Below are 24,054 nucleotides of genomic sequence, written 5' to 3'. Positions count from 1 at the left end.
TTGGGAAGGTTGACTTTTTCACTCAACATAATTCCCTTGAGACGCATCTAAGGTTATCGCATGTGTCAATAAGTTTGTTATTGGTGAATTGTATTCCATGGGAAGAATGTAACACAGGTTAACTAGTCACCTGTTGAAGAATATCTGGGTTGTTTCCACTTTTTGTCTATAATGAACAAAGCTGCAGTGAACATTCACATGCAAGTTTTTTGTATGAACATAAGTTTTCTCTGGGATAAATGCTCAGGATTGCAGTACTGGACTTTGTGCATTTTTTAAATATCCCATGAGGCAACAGTGTCCAGCGAAGATTGTTGTTTTTATTATTAGTGTTCTGGTTACACAGTTAAACAAGTTCTGAGGGTTCTGACCCAGTCATATTTTTCCTATGAGTCCTGTTGTCTTATTGAGCTATTTTGCCAAATGTGAGGTTTCTCAGGGATGCTCCTACCGTGTCACATCCGAAATGCTTACACTGGGTGGACTGAGGGTTGCGGGAGTAGACAGTGTCCTGATCTGTGGGGGCTGGATTTCCCTCCTTTCACTCAGGGACGATGGCCCCTCCTCCTCTGTCTCGGCACTCAAGCGCCTGGAGCGCAGTCAGTGGACAGACAAGATGGATCTGCGGTTTGGTTTTGAGAGACTCAAGGAGCCTGGTGAGAAGACAGGCTGGCTTATCAACATGCACCCTGTAAGCACCTGTGCTTTTCCTCCATCTTCCTCCCCCCATTCAGGAGGGCTGCAGCCCTTGTGGCATAGCCCTTGTCTGAAGTGTAAGTGACACCTGGCGGGAACCTCTTGTCTGGGTGATACAGGTAGAGATGGGGGTGTTTGCAACTCTCGTGCTTTCATCTTTAACTTTTTAGTCTTAAAGAGGCCGGCTGGGAAGACTGAGGTAAGGGGCATCCCTGTTACCCATAAGAATAAAGCTTTCAAAGATGAGGGGGAACCAGAAATTTTCATGTGGAGGCTGTTATGATACAGTTCTTGTGAATGGGGCCAGTAGTGTTTATGCAGGGATGGAGAAAGATTTTGTTTTTAAAGTGCTCAGTTTCCCAGAGAAGGAGGAAAAGGCTCTTGTGCTGTGTAGAGGATAACCTTGTGCCCATGTTGACTGCTTTTCTTGTAGACTGAGATTTTAGATGAAGATAAACGCTTAGTTAGCGCAGTGGATTACTACTTTATTCAAGATGATGGGAGCAGATTTAAGGTAAGCCCTTGACCCCCAAGAAACTAACAACCACACAGTGATGAGGCATAGCTGGGCTCAAAATGACAAGGTCCTTTTAGCTCTTCAGCTGAGGAGAGTGGGATTGGGAGGCTCGTGGTGTGCAGCTACCTGAGGCCCTCTAGGAACATGGGTCCCTTGGAGCTGCATTAGTCACCACTTAAGATGTCCTAAGAGAAGCTAGCTCGGAAACACTGAAAGATGAGTAGGGTTGTGTCCCTTGGACTCTTGCCCCTGTGGTATGTGCAGGTTCTAATTTTCTGTTGCACCACCTCTCTTAAGATATGTCAGGGTCAAGGATGCATTGGATCTAGGCTGCTCACTGGTATAACGGGAAACAGCCTGTCTTCATTTTTCTCCCTTTTTTTTTTCTCATCACCCGTGAATGGGTTATGACTCTTGCAGGTAGCCTTGCCCTACAAGCCATATTTCTACATTGCAACCAGAAAGGTAAGTCTGTGGTTCATGTCATGAGGTCAAACAACCTGTGCCTCTTTTTGTGGGGGGATTCAAAACTGAATATAAAGAGGCTTCTAGATAAATAGGCAAGGAAGGAAATAGGTTTTACTAATGGGAAGTCTTTTCATTCTGATCCTGATTTAGGGTTGTGAGCGAGAAGTTTCGTCTTTTCTCTCTAAGAAGTTTCAGGGTAAAATTGCTAAAGTAGAGACTGTCCCTAAGGAGGATCTGGACTTGGTGAGTACCACCCAGCCCTTTCAGGGTACACGAGGCCAGGTCCGCCTTACCTGTAGGGTGAGATGGGAAGAGGACAAGCTCAGCACCTGTGGGGCAGTACAGATGATGGGCTTTGGTGACTGTCCCTACATCCTCTTAGAGAACTCTGGTGGCATAGTTGGTGCCACATGTAGAGTCGAACAAGGTGCTTTGGAGTTGCCAACTCTTCCGCTCATTTATTTACCTTTAAATCGTTCTCCCCTTATTTTCTCTCCCCAATGTAGTATTTTTTTTCTCTTGAACTCATAAGTACCATCTCTTCACTCTGTAGCCAAATCACTTGGTTGGTTTGAAGAGAAATTACATTAAGCTGTCCTTCAACACCGTGGAGGACCTCGTCAAAGTGAGGAAGGAGATCTCCCCTGCTGTGAAGAAGAACCGGGAGCAGGGCCATGCCAGTGATGCCTATACGGCCATGCTCTCCAGGTCAGCTCCATTCACATGAGCAGAGCAGCCAGTTGGTCCACAAAAACTGTTTCCAATTTTTCCAAGGTGGGTGGGAGGTGGGAAAACTCAGTAATAAAGTTACTTTAGGGATTGGCTCCGTTCAACATGGAAACACTTTTGAGCAGTTAGGTAGACTTTCTTATATGCTCCCTTTGTGTTAAAAAATGGTGGGTTCCCAGGTTGTATTTCAGCTGTCCCTCTTTTCTTATATAAGGGGTAGATTTGTGGCTCAAGATTGAATTGCTATAACAGTAAAGACATTTTAGATTTCTAATCCCACCACCTTAACATAGTCTGTTTTCATGGTTTTCATTAAGTGTTAAGATGTCTGCAAATTGTATTAAATACCTAGATTTACATAGCACATCTTCTCTAGAGATCCCTGGGTATTATACAGAGAAATTTAAATATAGGACACCGAACATTGTTCATTAAACATTTAGACGTCAACAGTAGTAAGAAATAGGGTAAGAGACTAAGAAGAAATTTTGGCTAATTAAAAGTTATGATGACTTCAATATAAAGATGGCCAACAGGCACATGAAAAGATGCTTAACATCTCTAATTATTAGAGAAATGCAAATCAGAACTACAATGAGGTACCATGTCATACCAGTCAGAATGGCCAAAAGTCTACAAATAACAAATACTGGAGAGGATGTGGAGAAAAGGGAACCCTCCTACACTGTTGGTAGAAATGTAAATTGGTAGTCACTATGGAGAACAGTATGGAGGTTCCTCAGAAAACTAAAAATAGAGTTGCTGTGTGACCCAGCAATCCCACTCCTGGTCATATATCTGGACAAAACTATAATTCAAAAAGATACATGCACCCTTATGTTCATAGCAGCACTATTCACAATAGCCAAGACATGGAAACAACCAAATGTCCATTGACAGAGGAATGGCTAGACAAGATGTGGTACATATATACGGTGGAATACTACTCAGGCATAAAAAAGGATGAAATAATGTCATTTGTAGCAACATGGTTGCATTTAGAGACTATCATACTAAGTGAAGTAAGTCAGAAAGAGAAAGACAAATGCCATATGATATCACTTATATATGAATCTAAAATATGACACAAATGGGGACTTCCCCAGTGGCGCAGTGGCTAGGACTCCATGCTCCCAATGCAAGGGGCCTGGGTTTGATCCCTGGTCAGGAACTAAATCCCACATGCATGCTGCAACTAAGAGTTCGAATGCCACAACTAAGGAGCCCACCTGCTGCACCTAAGACCTGGCACAACCGGGAAAGGAAAAAAAAAGACACAAATGAACTTATCTGTGAGACAAAAACAAACTCACAGGCATGGAGAACAGACTTGTGGTTGCCAAGGGGGATGTGGCAGAGGTGGGGCGGGGGGGGGATGGATTGGGAGTTTGGGGTTAGCAGATGCAAACTATTATATATAGGATGAATAAACAACAAGCCCCTACTGTATAGCACAGGGAACTATATTCAATATCCTGTGGTAAATGATAGTGGAAAAGGATTTTTAAAAGAATGTTTATATATGTGTAACAATCACTTTGCTGTACAGCAGGAATTAACACATTATAAGTTAACTGTACTTCAATTAAAAAAAAAAAGACACAGTAAAAGTTAAGGTGACGTCAGAAGAGCTAATTGTATTCTCTGACAAAAGTAGATCATTTCTGCACCCCTCCCCCACCCTGCCCAACCCCTGCAGTGGCCCATTAATCACTTTTCAGAATATTGCAAGTTATAATCAAGAGACTGAGTCCCCAGAGGCCTGAGCCTTCTCTAAAACCCATTGCCTTTTTTTCCCCCTTAATAGTCCATTCAGTATTTGGAAGCTTAGTGGGCTAATATTGGAGTAAATATTCTGGTGACAGTGATTCCCACTTGGCTATGATAATAATTATGATACAGAAATAGTTACTGTTTACCAGTCACTTCACCATGCTGAGAGCTTTGTGACTGTTACTTCATGACGCTCTTGCAGGGTGAGCCTTTTACTGTCATCCTCGCTTTCTTGAAGAAATAAGCTCAGTGTGAGGGTGGGTCACATCTGTAGGCATGCCTCCCAAGTAACAGTTTCCTTTCTTCTTTGCTCTTTTAATTGGGGGTGTAACTTACATCCTAATAAATGCGTGTCCTAAGTGTACTGAACTTCCTTGTGTCTATGGCCTGTTGCTTGGTGGGATGGAGGGTCATCCAAGGTCATTCCTTAAGAGGGTCCTGTCCTGATCATCTCAGCCACCTTGTAAACCTTCTGTATTTACATTGCGTGGACTGTGGTCTGTCCCCCTGCAGACCCTAGCGGAGCATAGTTGAAAAAGCTGCTCTCTTTGTTTTGCAGTGTTCTGCAAGGGGGCAGTGTGATTATCGATGAAGAGGAAACCTCTAAGAAGATGGCCGACCAGTTGGACAACATTGTGGACATGCGAGAGTATGACGTGCCCTACCACATCCGCCTCTCCATTGACCTGAAGATCCATGTGGTGAGTGGGCTGTTGCACGTGGGCAGTTCCTGACAGCCGGGAGGTGATACTCAACAATAGATCCGTAGAGTAGATTTACTTGGACAGATGTAGAAGTCTTTAGTTAATGCATCACATGTCCTGCAGGCTCACTGGTACAATGTCCGGTATCGAGGAAGTGCCTTTCCAGTGGAAATTGCCCGCCGTGATGACCTCGTTGAGCGACCGGTAAGTACCGCTTGCATTTCCTCCATCCTAAACTTTCCAGTTATTCCTGGAGAGATTGAATTCTGTGCTGAAAGGTAACTTTGATTCAACAATTTGTTTCCTTCTTTTTCCTCAAATACTTTTCTTTATTTTTTTTTAAATAAATTTATTTATTTTTGGCTGCATTGGGTCTTCGTTGCTGTGCGCAGGCTTGCTCTGGTTGCGGAGAGCGGGGGCTACTCTTCATTGTGGTGCACAGGCTCCTCATTGCAGTGGCTTCTCTTGTTGTACAGCACGGGCTCAAGGTGCACGGGCTTCAGTAGTTGCAGCACATGGGCTCAATAGTTCTGTCTTGTGGCCTCTAGAGTGCAGGCTCAGTAGTTGTGGTGCATGGGCTTAGTTGCTTCACGGCATGTGGGATCTTCCCAGAGCAGGGATCGAACCCGTGTCTCCTGCATTGGCAGGCGGATTCTTAGCCACTGAGCCACCTCAGAAGTCCCCTCAAATACTTTCTTTTTTTAATTAATTAATTAATTAATTTATTGGCTATGATGGGTCTTTGTTGCTGTGGGCAGGCTTTCTCTAGTTACAGAGAGCGGGGCCTATTCTCCTATTCTTCATTGTGGTGCACAAGCTTCTCATTGTGGTGGCTTCTCCTTTTGTGGGGCATGGGCTTCAGTAGTTGCAGCACTTGGACTCAGTAGTTGTGGTACACAGGCTCTAGAGCGCAGGCTCCGTAGTTGTGGCTCACGGGCTTAGTTGCTCCGTGGCATGTGGGATCTTCCCAGACCAGGGCTCGAACCCATGTCCCCTGCATTGGCAGGTGAATTCTTAACCACTGCACCACCAGGGAAGCCCTCAAAAACTTTCTTAAAGGAATCATGGAGTAATTGTTTTTTCCATCAGTTTCTGACCTGATGGTATAATTTCACTTTGCACGTATACATCATCACGTGACATCAGTATTTGAGCTAGGCTAGATCTGAATATTGGAGGGAAAGCTCTGACTTCCATTTTGGGTGATTAATAGCAAAGTGATATGTTGAAAAATGAATTCATAACTGGTTCAGGGACAGCTTTGTGGTCTTGGGAAAGCCTGTGCTCTGTTTTCTCATATCCAGAATAAAGTTGTCAGCTCTGTATCACAGACTCCTGTCAGGAATGTCATAAAGGACAAAATGAGTGATGCATTTTAAAGAGTATGAGACTCGAGTGTTCTGTGATTCTAGACTTTTCCTATTAACAGCTGCTCTAGCACTTTCTCATATTTTAAGTTTAAGTTTTCACATCATTGTGGTATTCTGGATGTAGGTCATTCAACCCCAAGATACCTGTCCTGCTTCCTCCCGAACGTTTCCACGCAGCAGCTTGACTCTTACTTTTAGTAACTAGCAGTAGAGGCAGGGGTGGTGGGTGTCGAGAGGACCACCAGGGTCTCCAGAGCTCAGTTTGGTCTGTGGACGACTTAATGCTACATTTTGTCCCTTCAGGACCCTGTGGTTTTAGCATTTGACATTGAGACGACCAAACTGCCCCTCAAGTTTCCTGATGCTGAGACCGACCAGATTATGATGATTTCCTATATGATTGATGGTCAGGTGAGTGGTGCTTTCCAGGATGTAAGCTCTGTGAACAAGGACACTATCCTGGTCCCCAAACCAGAACAGTGTCCACCCTTGGTTAGTATTTTTCGGTGAATAATGAGTACGTGGAGTCCACAGACGTGAATAAGCTATTCTGACATCCAGCCACGCTCTGCCTTCCAGGCACATCTGAGGATTAGGTAGCGTGTCTCTTCTTGGGAAAGCAAGGGTGCTTCAAGTGGCTGCAGAGGTTTTGTAGTGAGAGTCTTTGGGCTGCATGTGGGAGGTGTGTCTTCAGCTTGTGTCTTTAACTCGCACTGACTGCTAATGAACTTCCCAGGGCTACCTCATCACCAACAGGGAGATCGTCTCAGAAGATATAGAAGATTTCGAGTTCACCCCCAAGCCAGAATATGAAGGGCCCTTCTGTGTCTTCAATGAGCCCGATGAGGTAGAGCTGTTACTTGGGAAACTGCCTGAAGTTTGGGGTAGAATGGGAAGAGGAGGTGGGCGTGGTGACCCTCTTAAGGCCTCGGCCTCCATTTAATCACAACAGCAGCTGGACTCACTTCCCCGTGGCTGCTCCTCGTTCACACGGAGGCCCGGTTGGGGTGGAAATAAAAGGCTCGTGTGAGGTTGCTGTTCCTCAGCCTTGGAGAGGTGCCTGGAAATTGCTTGAGGAAGAGTAAAAGCAACCCTCTGACTGCTAAGTTTTGTTGAATTCAGGTTCATCTAATCCAGAGATGGTTTGAACACATCCAGGAGACCAAACCCACCATCATGGTTACCTATAATGGGGACTTTTTTGACTGGTGAGTCAAAAAGTGGGGGGGGGGGGAGCACCTCTTGGTGGCACAGTGGGCTCCTCACTCTGTTTGAGAGGAGATCGTGGGAGGCATCCCCTGGGGGCGGTCTTCCCTGTCTCTGCAGGAATTAGAGACTTACTGCCCCATGTGCTTGTCCATCCTCTCATCCTTAGGCCATTTGTGGAGGCCAGAGCAATGGTCCATGGGCTGAGCATGTACCAGGAGATAGGGTTCCAGAAGGACAGCCAGGGGGAGTACAAAGCGCCCCAGTGCATCCACATGGACTGCCTCAGGTAGGCCCCACAGCTCACCTGGCGGTTTGTCGCAGTGTCTCACGAGGGCTTTCTGTGAGTGAGGGCCAAGACTCCCTTCTCACACACACTGGTGTGGTCCACACCCTCTTGGGAAAGCTACCAAGAAGTAGCTCCCGTCACCTGAGAGGACAGTGGCTGCTGGCTCTGTCCAGGTCCCGAGATGCATCTTTCATCATTTGTTCATCATGCATTCAGTGAGCAAACACGTGCTGAGCACTGCTCCTCAGGGTGCGGAAACCAGACCCGAAAGAAAGACCTGGTAGAGTGAAGTCCGGTGCTGTGGGAGCTTGCAGAGGGGCCTTGGCTTCCCCCACGAGGTTGGGCTGTGACAGCCAGGCTCTCTCTCGAAGGACAAGCATGGTGTCCAGACAGGCTGGGGTGTCCAGGCTGAGGACAAGCATGCTAGGTGGCCCAGGGTGCTGAGAGGGAAGGCTGGAGAGGAAGGAGGTCTTGTGGGCTTTCTGTGCGCAGTGGGGAGGGGGTTTTATCTTGGTGGTCATGGGGAGCCGCTGACCGTTTAAAGCCTGGTGTGCTTTCTCTTTAGCCCTGGTGTTATGGCACGTGGTTTGAAGGGGCAGGCTGGGTGAAGAGATACTTGAGATGCAAGGGCTTGGGCATCTATAGATTTGGGGACAGGTGCAAGAGGCATGGGAACTGTGGGGTCGGTGATGTGGTGAAAACCGTGATAGGTGATGGATTCTCCAGAAGAGAAGTGAAAGACAGGTGGGGCCTCATGGAGGCAGCAGTGCCAGGGAGGCCTCAGCGGGGCACTTCTGAGGGCAAGGACAGACACAGGTGGAGAGGCCAGGAAAGGTGAGATTGGAGGCTGCCAGACAAGGACGTGGGTCCTAGAGAGACAGCAGTGTCTGTCGTCATGGGGAAGAAGGTGGAGATGGGCACAAAGTGGCCTTGAGTGTTTCTGTGCTGAAGCGATTGTGTAAGAGGAGGAGGGAGGTGGGCAGCAGGATGTGAGGGGCAGGGAGAGCAGGGCCGAGCCTGGCAGCACCTGTAGGGGACAAGCTGTGGAGGAATCCAGAGGCCAGAGCGTGCGGGTTCCTGCCTGCTCGTCTCTGTGAGGCTGAGAGGAAGGCCGTGGGGCTGGAAGGACTGGCTCTGGCATCTCCTTGTTTGTGGATATATCTGTGAAATTGACTGGATCCAGGTGAAAGCTTTTCACAAGGGGCCTGCACCACATGCAGTCTTGGAGATCTTTGGGGTACCGTTAAGACCCTGCATCTTCCTGTGGTGGGTGCAGCTTTGCCGGCCTCACAGGTTCCTGGGCTTCATCGCAGAATCATCTCTGGCTTTTGCTCTCTTTCTCATTCCCAGGTGGGTGAAGAGGGACAGTTACCTTCCCGTGGGCAGCCACAACCTCAAGGCGGCTGCCAAAGCCAAGCTGGGCTATGACCCCGTGGAGCTGGACCCTGAGGACATGTGCCGGATGGCCACTGAGCAGCCCCAGGTACATGTGCTGAATCGCCCTTCTGCTGGAGTGTGGTGGCCCACTGGGTGCCTCTCTGACCTTACTCTCTGATGTTCCTTCCTCAGACTCTGGCCACCTACTCGGTGTCGGACGCAGTGGCCACGTACTACCTGTACATGAAGTACGTCCACCCCTTTATATTCGCCCTGTGCACCATTATCCCCATGGAGCCCGACGAGGTCAGTGCCTCTCCTGGCTCACTGCCTGACAGGGGTGGCCCCAGGCCGCTGATGTGGGCGCAGCTGTTGGATTTTGGTGCTTGGCTGAAAGCCTGGTGTTTCTCCCGTAGGTGCTGCGGAAGGGCTCCGGGACGCTGTGTGAGGCCTTGCTGATGGTGCAGGCCTTCCACGCCAACATCGTCTTCCCCAACAAGCAGGAGCAGGAGTTCAACAAGCTGACGGATGACGGCCACGTGCTGGATGCTGAGACCTACGTGGGTGGCCACGTGGAAGCCCTCGAGTCGGGCGTGTTCCGCAGTGACATCCCCTGCCGGTTCCGGATGGTGCGCCCCTCCTGAGGCTGGGCCTCTTCCCGCCCGTGCTGTGGGAGCACCCAGGAGGGACCCAGCCCACAAGGGCTGCCATAAAGCCCTCGCCCCTTCTCGCCCCGTGGGCCCCTCGCCAGCCGTCCTTTGTCTGGCCTGCCCTGTAGGGTACTGCAGGGCGCGCACTTGGCTCCTTCTGGAGCAGTCTCTGCAGCATCCCACCTGAGGCTGGTTACTTGGCATTTTCCCATCTTACTCGTGTCCTCTTTTGGCTGTTTGTGTTAGAATCCTGCTGCCTTTGACTTCCTGCTGCAGCGGGTGGAGAAGACCATGCGTCATGCCATCGAGGAAGAGGAGAAGGTGCCCATGGAGCAGGTCACCAACTTCCAAGAGGTAGCACTAGGGGTGGGGGCGGGGCGGGGCAGGGGAGAACAGTCTGTTTGCATGTCCTGCCTTGCAGACTGGCTTGTTTCAGTGGCGTGTTCATTGTGTACCTATTGTGTGGTGGTGCTTGGGCGCCGAGACAGGGGACACAGGGCCTGGTCTGATCTAAGTAGGACAGGACAGTGTGGTGGTCACCGTGAGTGACTCGACTTAGCAAGGTAGGAGAATGTCGCAGAGGAGGCAGTGGCTTTCAGAACAAAGTGGTGACCCGATGTGGGAGAAAGGAAGGCACGTGTAGGGTTTCATGCCATTTCATTTGAACTGTAGGCAGTGAGGAGCCATTGGATGTTGTTTACTTTTTATTGTCAAGAGACTTTTAAAATGATGGTAGGAGTTCCTACAAATTATAGGGTAGAATAGAGTGACTGTAAAATCCATCATGTAATGGTTAGAAAGCACCATTTACAAAGTGTGTCGTGTGACTGGGGGCTCCACGTACCTTCGGCTTTGCTGGTCCTGTTCCTTTGGATGTGACACATCCTGGGTCTCTGTGAGGCCCTGCTAGACACTTTAGCATATTCAGCTACTCTGGTGGTTTGTAGTTCTTACCATTCACCAGGCAAAATTCAAACAGGAACGTGTGCACATGCTCTGCAAACTGAAGTACTATGCAGCTCTTGTCAGCTATAGCTGTCGTATACTTTGGGAACTCTCCATGAACATGAACCATCTTGGGAAGAAGAGAGCTGGGCTGAATAACAAATAGGAGTTACAGAACAACTTGAAAGGAGCAAAGGTACTACTATTTTCTGTTTTTTTTTTTTTTGGTGGTGCCACCTGGCATGCAGGATCTTAGTTCCCCAACAACCAGGGATTGAACTCAGGTCCCCAGTAGTGAGAGCACTGAGTCCTAACCACTGGACTGCCAGGGAATTCCAATGAAATGAGTAAAGAGTGAGGCTGACGGTGTGCTGATTGGAGGGACTCCAGATGTGAATCTGGATGTGAACTCTTTCTAGGTGACAGGTAATATGTCTTAGTAGCTGTCTCCAAAGTCCCTGAAACTGTTCTCTATAGGGCTGCCCAGGGTCTTTAGGGAAAGGGCAGCAGGTTCACCTTTTTGTTCCTGAGTGACCGGCTGGGCAGTGGTGTGACAGCTGACAGGAGGCATCAGCTGGGGACTCACAGCGACATCTGGCCTGTCCAGGTGTAACCCATATCATCCCAGCCTTCCCCCCTTACTTGAGTTGTCTCATCCTCCCTCCCTGAGCAGCATTTCAGAACTTGCCCTAGCACAGAGACGGATGGGGGACTTGCTCTCCAAATGGTTCGTTTGCCTAAAATTCAGTTAGAAACAATAAGTGTTAAGTTTCTGGTGTTCCCTGTTTTACTTGATACATATTCCTTTTAGTCGTTTTTTACTTACAGTTTTAGTTTGACTCCTTTGGAAGGGTTTAAGGAATTTTTTAATACTAAGGGCAATTTTGCATTCAAGTGATTTTCTAATGTGACTTTACCAAATTTATTGTATTTCATAAAAGATGGCTACCCTTCTGTTTAACTTTTTTCTTCTGGTTAATTTTTGCATAGTTTTTCAGTTTATACTTGAATGTCTAGACATTGGCAACCTATAGCCCATAAGGCCTATTTTTGTGCAGTCAGCAAGCTAAGAATGGTTTTCATATTTTTTAAATGTCGTAAAAAAAGAACATGTGATAGACTGTGGCAACAAAACCTGACGTATTTATTATCTGGTCCTTCAGAGAGGTTTGCCGACCCCAGATCTAAAGGGTTTTTTTTTTTTTTAGCCAGCTTTTCTAAGAATGCTAGTGTATTAATTATCGAATAAATATTAGAATAACTCCTAAATACAGTTGCTGTCAAATTTTAGTGTTGTATTTCTTGTTGTTGCATACATTTTGGATAAAATCAACTTATCAAATAAGTACATACGTGATGTTCCGGTTTAACTGGTGGTTACGTTGGGGGAGTGAATAAAAATAAAAATAAAATAAAAATATATGACTATCAGAAACCTGTTTAGCCTTTTACAGTTTCAGTGACTGTTTTTGTTTTTTAGGACAATATTTTTATTTCTAGAAGCTCTATTGCAGGGGTCCCCAACTTTTTTGGCACCAGGAACCAGTTTTGTGGAAGACACCTTTTCCATGGGCGGGGTGTGGTGTGGGATGTTCCAGGCAGTAATTCGAGCGATGGGGAGTGGCAGATATGAAGCTTTGCTCACTTGCCCACCCACTGCTCACCTCCTGCTGTGTGGCCCAGTTCCTAACAGGCTTCGGACCAGTACTGGGGATTGGGGACCCCTGCTCTATTGGTTCTTTTACAAGTGACCTTTATTTATTTCTTTAAAGTGGACCTTTTCTCTTCCTGTGTTTTACTTTATGTATTTTTTTAGTTTTAATTTTTTTGTTGAATTATGGTGAGTTACAGTGTTCCAGGTGTATAGCGAAGTGATTCAGTTTTATATATACGTACACTTTTTTTTTTCTTCTTCTTTTTGGCTGTGCCACATGGCATACGGGATCTTAGTTCCCCAACCAGGGATTGAACCCATGCCCTTTGCAGTGGAAGTGTGGAGTCCTAACCACTGGATCACCAGGGAATTCCCTATATATATTTTTTTTTCAGGTTCTTTTCCATTATAGGCTGTTACAAGATATTAAGTATAATTCCATGTGCTGTGCAGTAGGTCCTTGTTGCTTCTTTACCTGTGTTTTAGGTTTTTGGTCTTTATTATCTTGAATGAGCCTCATTTTAGCTTGTTTACTCCAGGATTCTCTGATGTTCTCAGGGGTCTCCTCCCAATGTGTCTGCTCTCAGTCATGGTGGGTGTTTTTCCCCCATGCTCTGCAGTTTTGGAATGTGAATTTCTCTTCAGCGGGAGGGCCAATCAGGTAGTTTTACAGTTTCTTCCTGGTTCCACAGAAGTGTCACAGGCCTGATGTCCCTTCTTATCTGGTTGCTTGGCTGGAGGGTCTCGGACCTAGTGGAGGGTTGAGTGCAAATCACAGACCTGCTAGGGCCTGTGCTGACATGCTCAAGGAAGACGCTTTCTTTGCCCAGAGCCCAGAATGGACATGGTTTTGGTGAGCAGACTTATTCTAGTTTATTTTATGGAGGTGGCCTTTGAGAGTCCTGCCTTTATTGGGGCTCTGTGTTTTGTTTCCTTGTTGTGTGTAGCTTGCCCCTCCCTGAGGAGGCATGAGAAGTGTGAAGGAAAGAGCTCACAGCACAGATCTGAGGCCGCTGACCTCAGAAAGGCCTGCTGCACAGCTGCCCTCGACCAGCCTCTGGGAACTTGCGTTTCAGGAGGTTTCTCGCCTTCCCTTGATAGGAATGCCTCACGTATGCTCAGGTTGCTTGTGCAAACAGTGTGGCCTGTGCTGAGGACCTGCTTTCCTTCTGGGAGTCTGGGTTTTGGCCTGTGCACGCAGGAGTGCCTATGTAACCGCTTGGGCGCTGGGTCTCTACGAGCTTCCCTGGGAGACAGCGCTTCTTATGTGTTGTCACTGCTTGATGCTGGAAGACTTCAGCCCATCCCAGCTTGAGCCTGGGCTCCTCCCCAAGCGCCTTTTCCCTTTGCTGATTCAGCTGTGTGTCTTTTCCCTGTGAGTCACCAAACCTGGGGGTAGTCTTGGGGACCCCAACACAGGGCCCAGCCTCTGCCAGGTACCCACTGAGTCAGCTCACTGCTCTGGTTTTGAGTCTGCTCATCACTTTTGTTCTTTGGGGATGACTTAGAAGTTCAGATCTGGGGCTTCCTAGGCGGCGCAGTGGTTAAGAATCCGCCTGCCAATGCAGGGGACACGGGTTTGATCCCTGCTCCAGGAAGATCCCACATGCTGCGGAGCAACTAAGCCCGTGCACCACAACTATTGAGCCTGTGCTTTAGAGCCCGTGAGCCACAACTATTGAACCCATGTGCTGCAACTACTGAAGCCCATGCACCTAGAGCCCATGCTCCGCAACGAGAGAAGCCACGGCAATGAGGAACCCCCACTCACTACAACTAAAAGAAAGCCTGTGCACAGCAAAAAAAAAAAAAGACCCAACACAGTCAATAAAATAAATTAATTAATTAAAAAAAAAAAAGAAGCTCAGATCTGCATTTATAGGGATAGTTTTCATATTTCATTTAGGATTTCTAGTTGTTTGGCACCAAGAGGGTTTTGAAGCTAACGGTCTTGGCTGAAAACAGAATCTGGTTCATTGGTCTGTAGAGTAACGCTGGAAACAGCCTAGCATCACAGTTCAGAGCAGGTGCTTGGTCTCAGAGGGCCTGTTCTTGAGCCCATACAAACCTCTTGAAAGTTCTCATCAGTCAGATGAGGAAATGCTGGGACCTTGATGGTGTGTCACACACCTGCACTGCGGAGCCCTTGGGGCACACAGGAAGTGTGGCTGTTGATAATCTAGCCGGGTCCCCTACTTGCTAGCAGACGCCGTGCCACGTGAGGTCACAGACTGCGCACTTTTCTCCCGAACCCCAGAGTTCTCCTGGGGTGGAGGCTGCTGCTTCCCGTGATGCTGTTCTGTCTTTTCTTGCAAGTCCCCTGCGCCTCCAGGGCCTGGTGTTGGTGCCTGTTGTCTGTCTGGGACCCACGGTGCTTCTGTGTTCCTCTGTGTGCTGTACAGTCTCCAGTTTTCTTCTTGGTCACCGGCCTCCACTTCTTTCCCCTTTCTCTGTAGGTGTGTGATCAGATTAAGACCAAGCTCACCTCCCTGAAAGATGTTCCTAACCGAATTGAGTGTCCCCTCATCTACCACCTGGACGTGGGGGCCATGTACCCCAACATCATCTTGACGAACCGCCTGCAGGTGAGACAAATTCTCACATCAGAATCAAGTTCTTTCTGCCTGGACCCTAATTGCTCTCTTCCTCTCCCCTCACAGCCCTCTGCCATGGTGGACGAGGCCACCTGCGCTGCCTGTGACTTCAACAAGCCTGGAGCAAACTGCCAGAGGAAGATGGCCTGGCAGTGGAGGGGCGAGTTCAGTGAGTGTCAGCCCTGGGTAGGGCTGCTCAGCTGGGAGCGGTAGGCGGGTCTCTATCACAGACTCTCCTCCCATCTCCCCTCCTAGTGCCAGCCAGTCGCAGCGAGTATCATCGTATCCAGCACCAGCTGGAGTCAGAGAAGTTCCCTGCTTTGACCCCAGAGGGCCCAGCCCGGGCCTTTCACGAGCTGTCCCGCGAGGAGCAGGCTAAATACGAGAAGCGGAGGCTGGCAGGTGAGCTGTTGGTACAGCCGCAGATCTCCACAGACTGCGTCTTCTCTGACTTTTGAGTCTCTGTTGGGCTGTGTTGGTGTGTCACACCTTGAGGTCAGTGAAACCAACTGTTCAACTAGATGAGACCACTGTGAACTAGTTCTTCCTGTAGGCTTCCTTTTGTCATTTATCCTTCAGTGCGTGTTCAGCGACCAAACCCTCCTTCCTGTGGTGTTCGTGTATTTGGTCTGTTCACATGGGGCTGCCCTTTCTTTGGTATGATTCGCTAGCAGCATATCTTTCCGAGTTTTCTGCTCCTTTGTGTTAACCTAAAAAGCCGCGTTTGTTAGCATCCACTGCCTAGCTTTCTTGGCTGTGTCCAGGGGCCTGTCTCCTGTGTGGAGTCTCACGTACCGCAACCCCCGCGCCCCAAATTGTGCTCCAGATTACTGCCGCAAGGCGTACAAGAAAATCCATGTGACCAAGGTGGAAGAGCGTCTCACCACCATCTGCCAGCGGGAGAACTCTTTCTATGTGGACACAGTGCGCGCCTTTCGGGACAGGCGCTACGAGTTCAAAGGTCTCCACAAGGTGAGCCTGACCTCATGAGGTCAGAACAGAGTCTGGTTTCTGAGGTGAAAATCCTTGCTCGGCACATTCTGGATGTGTTGTGTTCAGACAGTAAACGTGCAGTTGTTTTTAACTTTGAAGAATTAAGGGCCTGAGGCCTTGCAGCAATTCTGAATGATTACTTTTGAAGTAATTAGAGCAAAGGTCAGCAAACTGCAACTGGGCCAGCCATTTTTATAAATAAAGTTTTATTGGAACTGAGCTGAATTTGCCTGCTGCTGGGTGGGAGCAGCAGAAGCTGAGGCCAGCATGTGAACATATGCACCATGTGGCCCTTTACTTTGCCAGCCTCTGCTCAGGAGGAGGGAGGGGAGTGTTTTACTGACATGTTTCATCCAGGAGGATTAAGAGAAATACATAGCAATACCTCAGTTGTAATATCAACATGTAATTGTTTTATATTTAAGCAAGTTGAGTTTTTTTTTTTCCAAGAGACCTTCCTTCACTGTTAGACTCTGAGCCCTCACATCCCACCCTGCCCTGGTAGACTGCTTTATTATTATTGTTATCAACTCTTTGGGTTTTAATTATGGTAAAATATATACAGCGTGAAATTTAACATTTCTAAGTGTACAGCTCAGTGGCATTAAGTACATTCACATTGTTGTGCAAGTATCACCACCATCCCTATCCAGAGCTCTTTATCTTGCAAATGTGAAACTTTGTCCTCCCTTAACAACCACCCTCCATTCTATACCTTTGGTGGACTGTGAGTTTCATCACTCTAGGAACCTCATGTCAGTGGAATCATACAGTATTTGTCCTTTTGTGACTAGGTTTTTTCTCTTAGCCTGATGTCCTCAAGGTCCATTCATGTTGTAGCATGTGTCAGAATTTCCTTTTTAAGGCTGAATAACATTCCGTTGTATGGACATAAAACATTTTGTTTATCCAGTCATCCATCGATGGATGGTTGGGTTGCTTCTGTGTTTTATGTATTGTGAGTACTTCTGCTGTGAATTATTCACCCATGGTGTGCAGGCATCTCTTTGAGACCCTGCTTTCAGTTCTTTTGGGTAAATACCCGGAAGTGTGATTGCTGGATCATATGGTAATTGTATTTTTAATTTTTTGAGGAACTACCATACCTTCTCACTTCAGTTAAACTAGTGAGTTACTTGTTCATCTGTCTCCCTCATCAGACGAGTGCTGAAGTGTAGTGACTGTCTTTTTTTTTTTAATACATTTATTTATTTGTTTATTTTTATTTTTGGCTGCTTTGGGTCTTTGTTGCTGTGTGCAGGCTTTCTCTGGTTGTGGTGAGTGGGGGCTGCTCTTTGTTCCACTGTGTGGGCTCATTGTGGTGGCTTCTCTTGTTGTGGAGCTCAGTCTCCAGGTGTGCTGACTTCAGTAGTTGTGGCACGTGGGCTCAGTAGTTGTGGCTTGTGGGTTCTAGAGCACATGCTCAATAGTTGTGGTGCATGGGCTTTGTTGCTCCGTGGCATGTGGGACCTTCCCGGACCAGGGATTGACCCCATGTCCCCTACATTGGCAGGCGGAGTCTTAACCACTGTGCCACCAAGGAAGTCTGTCTTGTTCTTTGGAGTCTAACACAGTACCTGGCACACAGCAGGCACTCAATAAATATCTCTTTTTTTGTTGTTCTTTGGTTACCAAACCTTTAAAATAATTTATTCTCACATTGGATGGGGAATTGGCGGAAATATTTATGGCCTTCTGTGCATGTCTTTATCAGTTGCTTTTACTAGGGGACCTCCTGAGTCGCTCTTTTTCCCCTAAGTTAATGAGACGCAGACAGGCCTGGTTCCTTGTCCTAGGACACCTTGGGATGGCCGTTCGCATCGCGGAAGCCCGCCGTGTGGTGCTGCAAGCCCACCCACAGTCCCCGTTGTCTAAGGCCCACTTCATCTCAGTGCCGCAGGGGGGCCTCACAGTGGCTGGGGGAGCTGAGCTGTCCCTCCACCTCTTTGAGGCTCAGCGTCCCAGGAGGTGCAGCCTGTGTGGACACGAGGGCCAGGTGTCAGCATGTTGCACCTCCTTCCCCCAGCCCTGGCCCACACGGGGTGCCCCCTCCCCCCCTCCTCAGTTCTAACAATCTGATGTCTCCCAGGGCAATACAAATCCTGTAAAGCCTTTCATTTACTCGACACATTTGTTGGGTGCCTGTTATGTGCCAGACACTCTTCCAGGTACTGAAAAGAAAGCAGCTGGGGGAGTAAAGGTGAAACTCTTGACCACTGTGACAGCATCTAGCCTAGCAAACGGAAAGAGGTGCCGCTTAGGCAGGAAGTGAGTTCACATGCCCTCAAGCGCCCGTGCCTGTCACCTCCCTGGTGGTGGCTGTGTCTGCTTTATTGAGGTAAAATTGACGTGAGATAAATCTGACCCTTTCAGGTGGGCAGTTCTCTGGATTTTGACAAATGCGTACGGCTGTGTAATCACCTGTATGTGACGTGAACATCTCCTTTGCAACCATTTACAATAGCACACAGTCCTTGTTAGCATTGCTGTGTCCATCCTCCATCACTTGGTCTTGGATCTGATAAACAGTTGTTTGTCCATAAGTATTGGCTAAGGAGTAAATTGTTATTCTAAGATGTTGCCTCTAATGATGTGCGCTTTGCTTTCAGCCTGTCTGTGGTTTCTGAGTTCTGTTCTTTGAGAAACCCTGTAACTCAGCTTGTCAAGTACATTAGTAAGAGAGTAAATAGAATAACAGGACTCAGATTGGGAGCCCCTGGGCCTCTGGTGGAGCGAAGCCCCTGCCTGTGTCACTGGTCTTCAGATGTGGATTTCACCTGCTTCTGCAATTAGCTGTCAGGTTCTGGGTTCTGGCTTCTGTCCCAAGAGGTTGAAGTTGCCCCAAGTCTGAGGTGTCCAAGTGGGTTGTTGCTGTCATAGAGTATTTTCTCCTAGTCCTTAGTCTCACAAGAAATAAAAATGTGGTATAGATGCATTCCTTTGTGTTCAGAACTCCTTTCAGGATATCTGTCTTACATGGGAGGCAGTTCTAGATTGAAGGTGATTCAGGATCGGTGAGAACCAAGTGTGCAGACCGTATGAGAGACACGTTGATGCTGTATCCATGTTAAGTTTCTTGGGTGTAATGATGGCATTGAGGTTATGTAGGAGAATGTCCTTATTCCTGGAAATTGTACGCTGAAATATTTAGGGGGGGGTCGGGTCATGATAGCTATGCCTTTCCATTGTTTGTGCCGAGAGAGAGGGAATGAGATAAAGGAAATATGGCAAAAAATATCAGCAGCGGCCCCTCTTGTATATGGTCTTCATTCTATTTTTTTTCCCCAAGTTTCCTATAGATTTGAAAATTTTAAGATATTAAAATCTTGGCCATTGGCTATATATAGAATGTGAGCCAGAAGACTCTAGGAGGTGATCATTATTTGTGTGGATCTCAGGTGTGGAAGAAGAAGCTCTCAGCGGCTGTGGAGGCGGGCGATGCAGCAGACGTGAAGCGCTGCAGGAACATGGAGGTCCTGTACGACTCCCTGCAGCTGGCGCACAAGTGCATCCTCAACTCCTTCTATGGCTACGTCATGCGCAAGGGGTAGGCTTCTGCCTGGGGGCGCCTGGTGGGGCCGGTGGGGCTAGTAGATGAAGGAATGAACTTGAGAGATTGGTGGGGGCCATGGGCACGAGTAAGAGGGGAAAGTCAGGGCCTCAGTTCAAGGGATATGGGGGCGAGCAGGTTGGGTGGGGGTTGAGGTCATGCTGACTCAGAGGGTCCTGGACATCAAGGGGGGTCAGTACTGCTGGACATGTTCTTCTGAGCATTCTGAACTGCAGACAGTGGTTTGGTAGTTTCAGACATACGACTAATGAGGGGAGTAAAGCCTTCTGAGAATTCGGGAAAGCCAGGAGTGGGGGTCCTAAAGCCAACATGGAGACTGCACCCCGGGTCGGGTACCAAAGGGAGACAGGGAAGGTGGGTCCTGCATGTGTCCATTGGACTAACAATCAGGTGGCTGGGGCCTTGGGAGAGCGGGTTATTGAAGGTGAGGCCTAGCACCTGTGGGTGGGGACTAGGAGGGTAATGCGGTGGCCTGGAGAGGGAGAAAGGTGGTGGTGGGGCCAGGGATTGGTTTGAGGGAGGGTGGCTTTATTTGTTGTTGCTTTTTAATGGCAGAGAGGAAGGGGCTGAGAGCAGGGCTGGAACCTGAGCAGTGTTCCCTGGGGCAGGAGGGCCTGGCCTCAGGTCGCTTGACACCTCTTGAGACCTGGTGTGAACACTGAGCCAGGTGGGCTGGTGTTTTCCCTGAGAAGTCAGAGGAAGAGAATGGGGTTTGGGAGAACGGAGAAGGCATGAGACGGTGCAGGGGAGAGTGGGAGGGGACTCATGGGGGACACACGGCCATCTGGGCTGGTATAGAGAGTGCTGCTGAGCTGAGGCCGTGAGCTGTTGCAGTGGCAGCATGCTGCATCCTTCCAGAACTTTCTTGAGCTGAGCCCTGCACCTTGAAGTAGGAACAGAGGCGAGTCCTCAGCACAGAGCTAAATTCCACCTTAGTTCTCCTTCCCTGCTTTAGATGTCACCGGTTCCTCTAGTGACCCTCTAGAGGGAGCCCCTCCCACCCCCGCTGTGACTGTCCCCCCAGGGCCCGCTGGTACTCCATGGAGATGGCTGGCATCGTCTGTTTTACGGGGGCCAATATCATCACCCAGGCGCGGGAGCTGATTGAGCAGATCGGGTGAGCGCTGCACTTGGCTTGCCGCTGGGGTGCTGGGGCACAGCCTGGTAGGGAGGCTGGACGGCTGGGGGTGAGAAGGAGCCAGTTGGTGAAGATCGAGCTGGAGGTGGGCAGGTGTTTCATTCTGTGGGTTCACGGCCAGGAGGAGCTCTGTCCACTGTCAGGACTTGACATGGGGTTCTCGCTCTGTAGGCGTCCATGTCTGACATCCATGTGGTCTCATTTCTCTGTTTCTTTTAAGGAGGCCCTTAGAGTTGGACACAGATGGTATATGGTGTGTCCTGCCCAACAGCTTCCCTGAAAACTTTGTCGTCAAGACAACCAGTGTGAAAAAGCCCAAGGCGACCATCTCCTACCCTGGGGCTATGTTAAACATCATGGTCAAGGTGAGCCTGCGTCTCCAGTGAGGGCCTACCGTCTGCGCTCTGGTGCCTCGTGCCGCTGCTCTGATGGGGATTTGGGGAAGGGGACTGAGTTGACCCGCACACCGGCATGCTCCTCTTCCTGATTTCAGGCCACCCTATCTCCACCCTTCAGATTTTCTCTAGCCTGAGCATCTATCTAGCAAACGCTGTGCTCAAAAGTTACCTGAGTTTATGTTCTCCTTCAGCATAATACCCAGACTTACAGAAAGATTGCAGAAATAGAACAGAGAATTCCTATACATCCTTCAGTCTGCTTCCCTTATGTTAAGATCTTTTATAAACCGCAGTATTGTCAGAACTAAGAAATCACACTGGACTTCCCTGGTGGTGCAGTGGTTGGGAATCTGCCTGCCAGTGCAGGGGACATGGGTTCGATCCCTGGCCCAGAAAGATCCCACATGCTGTGGAGCAACTAAGCCCGTGCGTCACAGCTACTGAGCCCTCGTGCTGCAACTACTGAAGCCCGTGTGCCTAGAGCCCATGCTCTGCCACAAGAGAAGCCACTACAATGAGAAGCCCGCACACCACAATGAAGAGTAGCTCCTGCTCTTAGAAACTAGAGAAAGCCCGTGCACAGCACTGAAGATCCAGTGCAGCCAAAAAAAAAAAAAAAAAAAAAAGTCATGTTGGCCCCATGCTGTAACTCAGCTACAGCTTTGTTTGGATTTCCCAGTTTTTCCAGGACTGCACACTGCGTTTGGTCATCCTGTCTCCGTAGTCCCCTCCAACCTGACAGCCCCTTGGTCTTTCCGGTCTGTTATGACCAGGACAATTCAATGAGTACGGGTCAGATGCTTTGCTAACTGACCTTCAATTTGAATTTGTTGTTTGTTATTAGACTGAGGTTATTTGGGGTTTTTGGAGGAACGCCCCAGAGGTACATGCCCCGTGTTGGCGTTCTGTCGGCATGGCGTCAGGACCTGCACTCCTGCTGCCTGCTGGCTTCCCAGTGTTGCGTTCTGGGAGCAAGTCAGTGTGGACTTGCTCCAGGAGGAGCGGCAGAGTCTGCCACATAGCAAAGCCACCATGGTAATCAGTACAGACTGTGCAGGAGGCTGCAGATGTGCCGTTTCACTCTGAAGCTTCACCCCCTGGGTTTAGCACTGGTGGTGGTCTTCATACAGCACCACCACTCTGCCCAAGACAGCTCCCTGGTTCCCTTGCTCCTTGTGTGTTATTCACGGGGGTCCTTCTCTCCCACTTATTCCCTTGCTTATCACTTTATTGAGTCATCTGTTAGGTCACTGTGGGTTTGTCATGTTTGTTGTGTTGGGTCACAACCCAGTTCTGTCCTGGTGTGTTTTGTTGCTCAGCTTGTTCCCCTTTGGCTGCTGGGGGCTCCTTTACATTCGCCCCTGTGTCCTTGAGACACGCCCTGTCCCAGGGTTTGGGTTTGGGTTTGGGTTTTTTTGGAGTACTTTCTTACTTCCTGGGACTACAAGACACTTCAGCCTCATCTTGTATTTCCCCTGTCCCACCCTGGAATCAGCCATTTCTCCGAGGAGCCTGGGTTCCTTTTATTGGAGAGTGGTGTTAGAAACCGAGATGGGGTGCTGAAGTGTCACTGCTGCTCACAGCAGATTGGCTAGGAAACATGTGTGTATAATAACCCTGCATACATGCATCTATGTTTATATCTCTGTTTACCTGCATATGTATTTAAAAATATATAACATGCGTCTGTATATATATATATCCATCTCCAATCTAGTCTTCTTTCCTTATTAGTAACTTTCTCTTATCTCTAGTTTTGCTGGTGTATTTATCTATTTGTTCAACCCTAGTATTTGTGTAAAGTAGATTTGGAGCCGTGTGTATGAGCAGTAAGCTCACCAGCTGCATTACAGTGTTTTATCTTCAGTCTTACATCACCCAGGCAACACAAGGTTTGCCAAAGTTACTTAAGCCAGCCCTGTGGCGGGGTTCTGTCATGCAGCAATAGTGCAGTTCAGCTCGTTTGTCCCAGTCTGCAAGCTCTCTTGGGGGTCACCTTAGATCCTGGTTGAATGTTTTTTTAATTAATTAATTAGGCTGCATCGAGTCTTAGTTGTGGCCTGTAGGCTCTTCGTTGCAGCACAGGGGCTTCTATCTAGCTGTGGCCTGCAGGCTCTAGAGCGTGGGCTCAGTAGTTCTGGCACACAGGCTTAGTTGCCCTGTGGCATGTGGGATCTTAGTTCCCTGACCAGGGATTGAACTTGTGTTCCCTGCATTAGGAGGCAGATTCTTAAGCACTGGACCACCAGGGAATTCCCGGTTGAATGTTTTGTCATTTGCTTACAATAAACTTCACTTTTTACAGGGTGCAGTTCTGTGGCTTTTGACCCACATATAGAGGTGTGTGTCCACCACCACAGAGCGACATAGAATAGCCCGCTACCCCCAAGGTTCCTGGGTGCTGCCCCGTTGTTGTCAGCCCTTCTCACACCCACACCTGGCTCCCCAGCATGTCCTTTTTGTGGTAGTTTTGCCTTTTCCAGCGTGTCCTATGAAGGGAAACATGCGTGTAACTTTCTGGACCAAGCAGAATTCACTTTGACTCATCCACCTTGTACATGTTTCAGAACTTGATCCCCTTCTCTTGCCAAGTGGTGTCCGTTGTATGGAAGAGCCCCAGCTTGCTGTTTCGTCCACCCCTTGGAGGGCAGCTGGTGGTTTCCAGGTTTGGACGATTACGAGTGAGGCTGACCCCCTCTTCACTCTTGCTATGCAGGAAGGCTTTACCAATGATCAGTACCAGGAGCTGGCTGAGCCTTCCTCACTCACCTATGTCACCCGCTCGGAGAACAGCATCTTTTTTGAGGTCGACGGACCCTACCTTGCCATGATCCTTCCAGCTTCCAAGGAAGAAGGCAAGAAACTGAAGAAGAGGTAGGAATCCTACAGCCTTTATGCTTGAGAAAGGAAATGGATAGATTAGGTTTAACAGCTCCTCTAGGAAATGGACCAGGAGCCAGGATGGGAGCAGACCTTGGTTGT

At 48.5% G+C, this 24,054-nt stretch overlaps 1 protein-coding gene across 7 annotated transcripts in view; it reads left to right on the top strand.

Annotated features, from left to right (window-relative positions):
• The window catches only part of POLE (DNA polymerase epsilon, catalytic subunit), a 59,240-nt gene that overhangs the window by 5,053 nt on the left and 30,133 nt on the right, over positions 1 to 24,054 (top strand). For 5 of the 7 annotated variants that reach the window (XM_057744303.1, XM_057744301.1, XM_057744299.1 and 2 more), the window contains 22 exons: positions 550 to 691; positions 1,130 to 1,210; positions 1,634 to 1,678; positions 1,832 to 1,924; positions 2,235 to 2,389; positions 4,743 to 4,884; positions 5,011 to 5,091; positions 6,561 to 6,668; positions 6,994 to 7,104; positions 7,380 to 7,465; positions 7,633 to 7,752; positions 9,103 to 9,235; positions 9,322 to 9,435; positions 9,546 to 9,758; positions 10,026 to 10,133; positions 14,835 to 15,141; positions 15,228 to 15,374; positions 15,799 to 15,944; positions 19,364 to 19,512; positions 20,561 to 20,653; positions 20,895 to 21,039; positions 23,789 to 23,946. In XM_057744303.1, the coding sequence (XP_057600286.1) occupies positions 550 to 691; positions 1,130 to 1,210; positions 1,634 to 1,678; positions 1,832 to 1,924; positions 2,235 to 2,389; positions 4,743 to 4,884; positions 5,011 to 5,091; positions 6,561 to 6,668; positions 6,994 to 7,104; positions 7,380 to 7,465; positions 7,633 to 7,752; positions 9,103 to 9,235; positions 9,322 to 9,435; positions 9,546 to 9,758; positions 10,026 to 10,133; positions 14,835 to 15,141; positions 15,228 to 15,374; positions 15,799 to 15,944; positions 19,364 to 19,512; positions 20,561 to 20,653; positions 20,895 to 21,039; positions 23,789 to 23,946 (2,877 nt within the window). Of the gene's footprint in view, positions 1 to 549; positions 692 to 1,129; positions 1,211 to 1,633; positions 1,679 to 1,831; positions 1,925 to 2,234; positions 2,390 to 4,742; positions 4,885 to 5,010; positions 5,092 to 6,560; positions 6,669 to 6,993; positions 7,105 to 7,379; positions 7,466 to 7,632; positions 7,753 to 9,102; positions 9,236 to 9,321; positions 9,436 to 9,545; positions 9,759 to 10,025; positions 10,134 to 14,834; positions 15,142 to 15,227; positions 15,375 to 15,798; positions 15,945 to 19,363; positions 19,513 to 20,560; positions 20,654 to 20,894; positions 21,040 to 23,788; positions 23,947 to 24,054 lie in introns of those variants that run through there. The other 2 variants (XM_057744302.1, XM_057744306.1) reach the window with 2 other exon arrangements.

The sequence above is a fragment of the Hippopotamus amphibius genome, chromosome 8 (assembly GCF_030028045.1).
Source record: "Hippopotamus amphibius kiboko isolate mHipAmp2 chromosome 8, mHipAmp2.hap2, whole genome shotgun sequence".
Classification (NCBI taxonomy): Eukaryota; Metazoa; Chordata; class Mammalia; order Artiodactyla; family Hippopotamidae; genus Hippopotamus; species Hippopotamus amphibius.
This window is presented reverse-complemented; position numbering and strand designations above follow the sequence as displayed.